The sequence below is a fragment of the Macaca nemestrina genome, chromosome 5 (genome assembly GCF_043159975.1).
Source record: "Macaca nemestrina isolate mMacNem1 chromosome 5, mMacNem.hap1, whole genome shotgun sequence".
Classification (NCBI taxonomy): Eukaryota; Metazoa; Chordata; class Mammalia; order Primates; family Cercopithecidae; genus Macaca; species Macaca nemestrina.
In genome coordinates, this window is record NC_092129.1 from 15893697 (window position 1) to 15904838 (window position 11142).

General features: G+C 40.3%; 1 protein-coding gene across 1 annotated transcript in view; it reads left to right on the plus strand.

The window, feature by feature from the left end:
- Positions 1-10575, plus strand: part of LOC105492084 (solute carrier family 16 member 10) — a 140854-nt gene extending 130279 nt beyond the window's left edge. The window contains exons 5-6 of the mRNA XM_011758966.2: positions 5034-5262; positions 8332-10575. Of these exons, the coding sequence (XP_011757268.2) occupies positions 5034-5262; positions 8332-8564 (462 nt within the window). The 3' untranslated portion in view covers positions 8565-10575. The remainder of the gene's footprint in view (positions 1-5033; positions 5263-8331) is intronic.
- Positions 10576-11142: the final 567 nt, after the last annotated feature.

The following is an 11142-nucleotide window of genomic DNA, read 5'->3' on the forward strand; positions in this document are numbered from 1 at the left end:
GTAACCATGTGTCATGGAGAAGGTTGATCGACTCCCTGTGAAGCACTTTGAAGTGACACCGGCCTCTGTGTGCTTCAGAAGAATCCAGCCATCTGCTGTATGGCCTGATATTTTCCTTTAGTTTGTGGTGGGCCAACAGAACTCTGTTGCCAACTGTTTTCTGTCCTGGGTGCCCAGCCAGAGGCTCTGAAAGTCTGGAGACTTTATATTGACTAAACTTTAGGAACGTCAATTATATGTCCACCTCCAAGATGCCTTCTCTTAGTCAGGTGCAGCTCATTGTTTCCGAGCTACACTTAATATTCTTAAGCAAAACCTAAACTGACATTTCTCCAGCAATGCTCTCCTTGATAGAAATGGGAAAGGTAAGAGCAAAAGGAATCTTTTGTTCTCATGTACATACACTAACTCATAGAAGGTTAATTCTTCTATAGCCTGTGCTATTATAACAAGTATTTATATATTTGTGATATAGTTCCTTAAAGAAAACAAAAGCAATATAGACATCTAAACTGTCACTGGCTTATTAAGTGTCAGTGCCAGAGCCTAGGAGAAATAAGGAGCCTGTGAATCCCTTATTCGAATCTAACCAGAGCTGCTGTGTTTGAGAGCAAGTTTTAAAAGACTGTATGTAATACTAAGTTTATTCATCTTTCACACTGAGTCCCAGCATCACCAGATCAGTATTTGATGCCTGGATCAGTCTTTATTCTGGGGAGTGATGAAGCACTGAACCTGCTATGTGTGTAGTCTGCCAAACGTCAGCATGTGCTCCTTGCAGCCCAGGCATCCTGCATGTAAGGAATACGTGCGTTCTCACCAGCCTCATCTACTTACCTCCACATTTAGCCAGATTCTGCGTATTAACATCTGCTGGGAAAGAGCATCACTACAGTAGCTGCAAATAAGGTGAAGGAAGCAAAGTATTTTTCTGACAAGTACTTAAAGAATAGATGTGTAAATTTCTATAAACAAAAGTCTTAAAGGAAAATGAAAAATTTTTACATTTAAATAACTACATAAATCATTGTCTAATTTTAATAAGAATATAACTTAATATAACTTGAATGGAGAAAAGGATGACTTGCAGTCAGGGAAAGTATTAAGAAATAATATGCTCAGGCTGGGCGCGGTGGTTCAATGCCTGTAATCCCAGCACTTTGGGAGGCTGAGGCGGGTGGATCACGAGGTCAGGAGATCGAGACCATCCTGGCTAACACAGTGAAACCCCGTCTCTACTAAAAATACAAAAAATTAGCCAGGAGTGATGGCGGGCGCCTGTAGTCCCAGCTACTCGGGAGGCTGAAGCAGGAGAATGGCATGAACCAGGAAGCAGATCTTGCAGTGAGCCGAGATCGCACCACTGCACTCCAGCCTGGGCCACAGAGCAAGACTCCGTCTCAAAAAAGAAAAAAGAAAGAAAGAAATAGTATGCTCAAAATATATAGCAATAAGTTGGAAACTTTTACTTGAATAATTTTTTATAAAACTGGCCAGAGAACAAAAATGTGAAGAGGCCAAGTTCCAGGAATCATGTTACATATTGTTCTAAAACAACATAAGCACTTAACAAAGTTGAAAAGTTAACAAAGCCAAGTACTGTACTAGGCTTCTAACATTCACTAAGTATAAAATTCTACAGAGCTGGTTTTCTTATCTTTAAAGAAAGTTGTTGGCAAGTGGTACTGGTGTTAAAGAAAAAAAAAGGGGCCGGGCGCGGTGGCTCAAGCCTGTAATCCCAGCACTTTGGGAGGCCAAGCAGGAGGATCACGAGGTCAGGAGATTGAGACCATCCTGGCTAACACGGTGAAACCCTGTCTGTACTAAAAATACAAAAAACTAGCCGGGCGAGGTGGCAGGCGCCTGTAGTCCCAGCTACTCGGGAGGCTGAGGCAGGAGAATGGCATAAACCTGGGAGGCAGAGCTTGCAGTGAGCTGAGATCCGGCCACTGCACTCCAGCCTGGGTGACAGAGTGAGACTCCGTCTCAAAAAAAAAAAAAAAAAAAAAAAAAGGAAATATGTACTGACCAAAATAGGAAAAAATATATATTCCTGAAAACCTTGTATAATTACAGTGGCATGGTTGGGAATGTTTGGTCTATAGTTTTAACAATTAAATCCATTGAATCTGGCCCCGTACCATCCTAAAGTTTTATTCTAGATTCTCTGGAGTTTGTGATTATAGATATGTTTCTAAGATTTAAATAACTTTCCATGTTTATCTCCTTTTATGTTTGTACATAGAATAAAAATGTTTCTATTGTTAAGAATATTAGGGTTGTATGCAGTGGTTCACGCCTGTAATCCCAGCACTTTGGGAGACCAAAGCAAGTAGTTTGAGCCCAGGAGTTCAAGAATGGCCTGGGCAACATAGTAAGACCCCATCTCTACAAAAAATAAAAAATTAGCCGGGCATAATGGCATGTCCCACCTACTTGGGAGACTGAAGTGGGAGGATCACTTGGACCCCAGGAGGTTGAGGCTGCAGTGAGCTGTGATCGCACCACTGCATTCCAGTCTGGGTAACAAAGTGAGACCTGTTTCAAAAATAAAAAATAAAAAATTGGGGTTTATCTACTTAGATTTTCAATACAAACGACTACTTAAATCTTTACCTACTTGTTAATTTCAAACCCTTTTCTACATTTTGATTTATCTTTAGATCTCTTTTTGTCTCAATAAATGGGAAGTATCAGGAAGTCTTTTTACTTGCTCAAGGTCAGAGAGAGCTTAGAACCTGATAGTGTCCCTCTGAGCCCCAGTTCTTTCCAACCTGCCAGGCTGTGGGCCCAGCAATTACTCACCGCTAAGAAGTTATGCTTGTGCAGTCATGGAAGTCGCATTGGAGAAAAGGATATTTAACTGGCAAATAAAAATCAGGAGAATGGGAGATTTTGTTCTTTAGAAATGCTAGTGTGAAGTAGTAGGCTTATTTTTCAAATGGTCAACTGGTATTCTTTTTTCTTTCTTTCTTTTTTTTTTTTTTGAGACGGAGTCTTGCTCTGTCGCCCAGGCTGGAGTGCAGTGGCACGATCTCAGTTTACTGCAAGCTCCGCCTCCCGGGTTCACACCATTCTCCTGCCTCAGCCTCCTGAGTAGCTGGGACTACAGGTGCCCGCCACCACGCCTGGCTAACTTTTTTTTTTTTTTTTGTATTTTTAGTAGAAACGGGGTTTCACTGTGTTAGCCAGGATGGTCTTGATCTCCTGACCTCCTGATCCACCCGCCTCGGCCTCCCAAAGTGCTGGGAATTACAGGCCTGAGCCACCGCGTCCAGCCGGCCAACTCATATTCTTAAACTAATCATAATTTTACCATAAGACCATATTTTAGTGATTGAAGAAAAAAATGTACCAAACTGTATGATATGATGGTGTTAAAAAGAACTCACCCAATATGAAACATTTTTCAAGAGCATGTTTCCTATTTTGATGTCAGTGGACCACTTGTGGTAAAGTTGTGAAAACCAACACTCCTGAATTCCACCCAGAACTCAAACTTTGCACCTTCAGAGACCCTCAGATTGTGAGTGGCTGCCCTGAGGCGTACTACCAACCTCCAGCTTTTGTAGGTCTATGGAAAAACAGAACTGATGAAGACAGAGATGCATACAGCTGTTTTATCTGGTCTCTCCTTCCTCCCCAGCCTCACTGTTATTGGAGGGCACTTTCCAGGCACAGTTCTGTTCACGGCCTGCTGCTGCCCACGTGGACCATGGGTTCCGGGATGGCTCCATCTTCTGTGCTTTGGGCACATTACTTAACCTCTCCCGGCATCGCTATCTTCATCAGAGATAACATTAGTAACCACCTCATAAAGTTGTTATGAGGATCACCAGTGAGATAATGTAAAGCTTACAACAGTGCTTGGCACTTAGTAAACACTAAATAAATGATAGTTGCTATTATATGGATACTTTTAAAAAACCTGATACTTTTAAAAACATTTTTTCTGCTGACTAGTGAATTGTTCAGTTTTACAATGTTCTGTGCCTTTAAAAAGTTATTAAATTAACTGTTTCCTCCTTTTTTGTACCCACCATACTTTGAATATAAAACTACGGCAGCATATAAACACTTCATTTGCACTTACGTATTTAAATGTCCATCTTTCCATAACCCAAGGATAGGAACGAAGTCTTACTCATTGTTGAAATCTCTAGTACATAGCACAGTGCCTACCAAATAGTAGGCAAAATCAGGTGTTCGATTCTATTAACTACTCTAACACTGAAATGAAAGTGTTCAATGGCTCAAAATAAGTATAATAAGCCTTAACTCTGGGTGCTTAAATTTATCTATAATGTCTGCCAGTGAAGTATATATAGTTTTAAAGGTTAAAAAAAGTCAAGTGTTTAATGAATTCGAGCTGATTGAGCACTGACCAGATACAGGATCCTTAAACTTCATAATATCTAGTCCAAAGATGATTTTTTTTTTTTTTTTTTTTTTGTACAGATTCTGACTTTAAGGGGTTTGCAGGCTGGGAGGGCAAGTAATATATAAAAAGTCATTTTTGGCTGGGCGGTGTGGCTCATGCCTGTAATCCTAGCACTTTGGGAGGCTGAGGCAGGCAGATCACTTGAGGTCAGGAGTTCAAGACCAGCCTGGCCAACATAGTGAAGCCCCGTCTCTACTAAAAATACAAAAATTAGCCAGACGCGGTGGTGCTTGCCTGTAGTCCCAGCTACTCAGGAGGCTAAGGCAGAAGAATTGCTTGAACCTGGAAAGTGGAGGTTGTAATGAGCCGAGATCACACCACTGCACTCCAGCGTGGGCAACAGAGAGAGACTCCGGCTCAAAACACAAAGTTATTTTCTTCTTGTCCCTTAGTGGAAATATTAAGAAAGTGCTAGGGGAACTCGAAGGAGATGATTATAGGAGTTGATTATGTATGTAAAATCAAAGTAAATGGGGCAGTGGCAGGGGGGAAAAAGGGGAACCAGTAGTGACTTAGAAGTCCTAAGCATGTTGCATGGTAATTGTGACATTCACTTCCTGCGAGTGAGCTGACATTGTGGTGTCCGTCCTAGGTACTCTCCTTTTTCTTCATTGGTCTGATGTCCATGATGATTCCTCTGTGTAGCATCTTTGGGGCCCTCATTGCTGTGTGTCTCATCATGGGTCTCTTCGATGGATGCTTCATTTCCATTATGGCTCCCATAGCCTTTGAGTTGGTTGGTGCCCAGGATGTCTCCCAAGCAATTGGATTTCTGCTCGGATTTATGTCTATACCCATGACTGTTGGCCCACCCATTGCAGGTAAATATAATGATTCTCCAGTAATTATATTAAGTCATAGTATTTTCTACTTCAGGTCTTAATTTAAGTCTCACTTATATTTAAAACGTATTACAGGTTATTGATTACTGGTCTTTTGCTTTCATGTGTGCCTTACTGGTAACATTTTTAATAAGACTAGCTATAAACGGTATGTTGAAAAGGTTTGCTGAAAAGTCCCTCTTATCCTTACTGGCAGCTAAAACACTGAATAAAATATGTAACAGTAGGCCAGGCTCAGTGACTCACACCTGCAATAGCAGCACTCTGGGAGGCTGAGGCGGGAAAATCACCTGAGCTCAGGAGCTTGAGACCAGCCTGAGCAACATAGTGAGATACTATCTGTACAAAAAATAAAAAATAAAAACATTAGCCAAGCATAGTGGCATGCATCTGCAGTCCCAGACGCACAGGAGGCTGAGGTGGGAGGATTGCTGGAGCCCAGAGGTCAAGGCTGCAGTGAGCTGTGATCATACCACTGTACCCCAGCCTGGGCAAAACCCTATTTAAAAAAAAAAAAAAAAAAAAAAAGAGATGAAGATTCTGGAAGATTTCTAAATATGTCAGCTTTTGGTAAGAGATCGTACATCCCCCTGAGGAGTAGCTGATGAAAAATAACATAATAGAAAAAACCCAAATGCCCATAAATAGCTAATTGGGTAAGCAAAATGTGGAATATCTATAGTGTAATATTATTCAGCCATAAAAAGGAGTAAGGTACAGAACTGATGCTACCAGGTGAATGGACCTCAAGAACATTATACTAAGTGAAAGAAGCCAGACATAGAAGGTGACATGGCTGGGCATGGTGGCTCACACCTGTAATCCCAGCACTTTGAGAGGCCAAGGCAGGAGGATCATTTGAGCTCAGGAGTTCCAGACCAGCTTGGGCAACATAGCAAGACCTTGTCTCTACGAAAAATAAAAAAAATTAGCCTGGCGTGGTGGCACATACTAATAGTAGTGTAATCTCACCTACTCCAGAGGTGGAGGTGAGAGGATCTCTTGCGCCTGGGAGATCAAGTCTGCAGAGCCGTGAGAGCACCACTGCACTCCAGCCTGGGTGACAGAGTGAGACCCTGTCTCACTCTAAAAGGCTGTATATCGTATGATTTATTTCATGTGAAATGTCCAAAATAGGTAAATAAATACAGATAGAAAACAGATTGGTGATTGCCAGGGGCTGGAGAGAAAGAGGATTGGGAAGTAACTACTTAATTGGGATGAAGTGTCCTTTTGGCACGATGAAAATATTTTGGAATAGAAGCGGTGGGTGCACAACATTGTGTATGTGCTAAATGCCGCTGAATTGTTCACTTTCAAATGGTTAATTCTATCTCATGTGAATTCCACCTCTAGAAATTCTCTGAATGATACTATAAAGGTGTCTCATGTTCAGTATTACTTGGGTGCCTGTGTCAATTAGTATTAGAAGATTCAATATAAATATGATAAAATGTAAATGTATGTACTGTCATCTGTGTTTGGCACATGAGACGCTCAGTGAAGGTTTAGCTCAATGCATTCTTATATCCTGAGCTGCATTCCTAGTCATGAATCAAGCAAGCAGAGTTACTACTGAGCAGACCACATACAGTTTAAGTTCAAAAGGTCATGGTCTCCCTATAGGAGAACCCTCCGTTCCTTCTTCTCTCCCGCAGGTAATATACTGTTTACTCTTCTTTTTATAACCTACAAGCTTAGTTTTACAGTTTCTAAGTCCACAACAGATTTTATATAAGCAGCACTCTAGTAGTAAATAGTTTTGCTACCAGAAGTGACAGTTAACAGAGCAAGAATAAGGGAGGTAACAGGAAACTTCGGAAGCAGGCAGAGCACCACTACACAGCAACTGGCAGCAGAAAGCTGCTGGCTCACCAGGAGGCTCTGAGGGCATCATAGCATCACAGCAGAGCATAATCATGAGTGTTCATAAGGAGGAAGAGTTCAGTTACGTATGAAATGGTCTGATTCCAAAGATAGAAAACTTGTGCATTTACAGATATTGTCTGTTTTATTTATGCAGAATGGATATACACATTTTTATGTGTTGGTACTTAGACAAATGGTCAGCTATTTATTTAGCAAAGTCAGATAGATATTTAGTACAGTATGTTTCCTGGACATTTTAGATAACTTAGGTTGTATAAGTTATAAAAGTTTAAAAACACTAAGATAACTTTTAAAACCATGAGTCCTGGAATTTGTTAGAGAAATTGGAAATGTTGAGTACCCTAAATAATAGTTTTCAGAAGCAGAACCCAAATATAGAATGCCATTAATAATTCTTATATATTTATATTTTCTTCCAGGTACTGATAAACCTTAGTCTCTTTCCAAAATGTATTTAACAACCTAACTTTCATTCACATTATTAAATTTACAATTTTTCTCAATTTTGAATTATAATGTTAAATAGTTTCATGTTATTTCATAAAAACCAAATAGACCAAAGAGTAGTTTGAAAGCTGGGCATGGTGGTTCATGCTTGTAATCCCAGCATTTTGGGTGGCTGAGGTGGGAGGATTGCTTTAGCCCAGGAGCTTGAGACCAGCCTGGGCAATGTGACAAAACCCCATCCCTACAAAAAATAAAAAAATTAGCCAGGCATGGTAGCATGCACCTGTAGTCCCAGCTACTCAAGAGGCTGAGCTGGGAGGATCAGTTGAGCTTGGGAAGTCAAGGCCTGCAGTGAGCCATGATTATGCCACCATACTCCAGCCTGGGTGACACAGTGAGACCCTGTCTCAAAAAAAAAAAAAAAAATCTGCCTTTCCAGCTTTTCAAGTAATGTCTTGGTATGAAAATCCAGAGGCCTGTACTTTATGACAACGTTACATATATGAGATCTTTTTTTTTCTATCAATAAAGGTTTATATTTCAGATCTGTTTCCTTAAAAAAAAAAAAAAAAAAAAGTCCGATATCTGAGCTGTTTGAACCAGTCCTGTGGAGGTGAAATTAGGCTGGGACTAGGCCATCCCTGTGACTAATCTAGACCCCCTACAGAGCCACACTTGTTCTCCATTGGTGACAGCTTTTTCCCTTCTCAGGGTTACTTCGTGACAAGCTGGGCTCCTATGACGTGGCATTCTACCTCGCTGGAGTCCCTCCCCTTATTGGAGGTGCTGTGCTTTGTTTTATCCCATGGATCCATAGTAAGAAGCAAAGAGAGATCAGTAAAACCACTGGAAAAGAAAAGATGGAGAAAATGTTGGAAAACCAGAACTCTCTGCTGTCAAGTTCATCTGGAGTGTTCAAGAAAGAATCTGACTCTATTATTTAATATCTTACATACCTCCACCAGACTGGACTTGCTTTTTGAATTTTAAGCAAGTTTCCTTTCCTTTTATACGAATTGCAAATTTCATATTTTTTTAATCACATCCTAGGAATAGCACAATAATTGGGAAATAGAACCCTTATCACTACAAGAACCATTTTCTGCCACTGAATATCTCTGATGTTTCCGTGAGTCTGAGGGCAGAGACCCCAGTATATGAAGACATGTCTGAAAGTCACATATTGTGAAAATTTGAAGCTATCTCAGTAAAAAGCAACTTTGGAAACTGTGAATGATCTTTAGCTTGTACAAACATTTAAAAATACCTCAAGCTATACTGAAAGGGTTGCAGTTTGGTTAGGAGTGGAAATATTTTGTTTGTTAATGATGTCTTCAGTTCTGGTACCTCTGTTTTACTTTCTTATGCTCTTGGAAACTTTTTGCAAAATTTAAGCCTGGGTTCTAGGTAATACCAGATGTACCGAAACCTCCAGTCTGTGTTAGAGTTGCTCTCCTGCTGTTCAATAAGCTATGATATTAAGATATTCTGACTTGCTCCGGTGTCAAGGGACCTTCGGGGAGCAGGTGCTAACAATGTGTTCAGAATCAATACGTGAAATGAAAAGGATCCTCTCCAAGAGGATCCTGAGCTGTTCAGAAATCATTTAAGTTTACAGCATTGTTCCCTTTGCGTTTGCAGTGTGTTTTACTCGAGTAGCCAGAAACACCCCACGTTTCTGAATTGTTTAAATTGTAACAATAAAGTAAAATAGAATGCATGAAAGATATTCTGGCAATTGTAACTTAGAAATCTTCTGACTTCCAGATTTGTTAGCACTAGAACCTGATATTTAAACAAAGTCTTACTTAGCAGTTATCAAGTGGCAGTTACAGGCAGAAATTGGTGGAGGCCGGAGGATGGGGAGGGGGGCAGAACCCTTTATATTTGTGAAGAAAATATCTGTAGCTGATAGAAATAATTGCTTAAATTGGTTTATGAAATTAATGAGTCTGAAAAGGTTAAAAGTACTTATAAAAAGAACCAAGTCCTACATTTCCAGAACTTTCTGGCAAAAATTTTCACTCATATTATTTATCCTAGTGTGTTCCCTAAGAACATTCCCATTATATTTTTGCTATTTATATACAGATTATCATAAGAAAGCTTTCAGTTTGAGGACCGAAAATTAAAACCAAAGTCATGTCGTGACCCATACTTATTTACAAAAACAAGAACACTTTCCTATATCCCTAAAATTATGCTGTAATGCTTGAGACCTTTAAAAGGTAGTGCTTTGCATTGTGAAGACATTCAGCAACTTACTTTGTCATACACGCAGTTGTACCTTACCACTTCTAATAGTTTCATATTTCATATTCAGGGGACTTAGATAATTTGCCTGTGGATGGTTCTTTTGCAGGAAAAAAAAAAAATCTACATTTTGACCATACTACCTTTTCATGTTCTTATTATAAGTTTTTAGAAAATGATTTCATTCACTCATGTCCAGTTATATAAAACATTACTTTCTCATTTTTGAGAAGTTCAACAAAACATACAACTAAGACCAATCATCAAACCCACTATTATAAATGTTAATTTTGGCTGGGTAAGGTGGCTTGTGCCTATAATCCCAGCACTTTGGGAGGCTGAGGAGGGAAGATCGCTTGAGCCCAGGAGTTTGAGACCGGCTTGGGCAATATAGCAAGATCCTGTCTCTACTAAAAATAAAAAAAAATTAGGCCAAGCGTGGCGGCTCATGCCTGTAATCCTAGCACTTTGACAGTCCAAGGCAGGGGGATCACTTGAGCCCAGAAGTTCAAGACCAGCTTGGGTAACATGAGACTGTGTCTCTACAAAATATTTAAAAATTAGCCAGGCATGATGGTGCGCACCTGTAGCCCCAGCTACTCAGAAGCTGAGGTAGTGGAAGGATTGCTTGAGCCTGAGAGATGGAGGCTGCAGTGAGCTATGCCGCTGTACTCTAGCCTGTTCAACTGAGCAGGACCCTGTTTGTAAAAGAAAATCAAAACCAAAAACTGTTAATTTTTTAAAAAGTTTTAGGTCGGGCGCAGTGGCTCACGCCTGTAATCCCAGTACTTTGGGAGGCAGAGGCAGGTGGATCATGAGGTCAGGAGTTTGAGACCAGCCTAGCCGATGTGGTGAAACCCCGTCTCTACTAAAAATTAAAAAATTAGCTGGGTATGGTGACGTGTGCCTGTAGTCCCAGCTGCTTGGGAGGCTGAGGCAGGAGAATGGCGTGAACCCGGGAGGTGGTGCTTGCAGTGAGCAGAGATCATGCCACTGCACTCCAGCCTGGGCGATAGAGTGAGACTCCATCTCAAAAAAAAAAAAAAGTTTTAGCACAGACTCCCCTTAAAACACCTTCTCCCCAATTTCATAGAAAGTAATTCAAAAATGAAAACTTACCTCTGTAAAGACCTCTACAATGTTTTTTTTTCCTTCAAAATTTGGCTGATTTTAGGGAAAAAGATAATCTGAAACTAAAAGAAATTGCTTGGTTAGTTTCCATATTAAAATAGCAGTGACTTAAGTATATATAATATAACTTAGATCTCA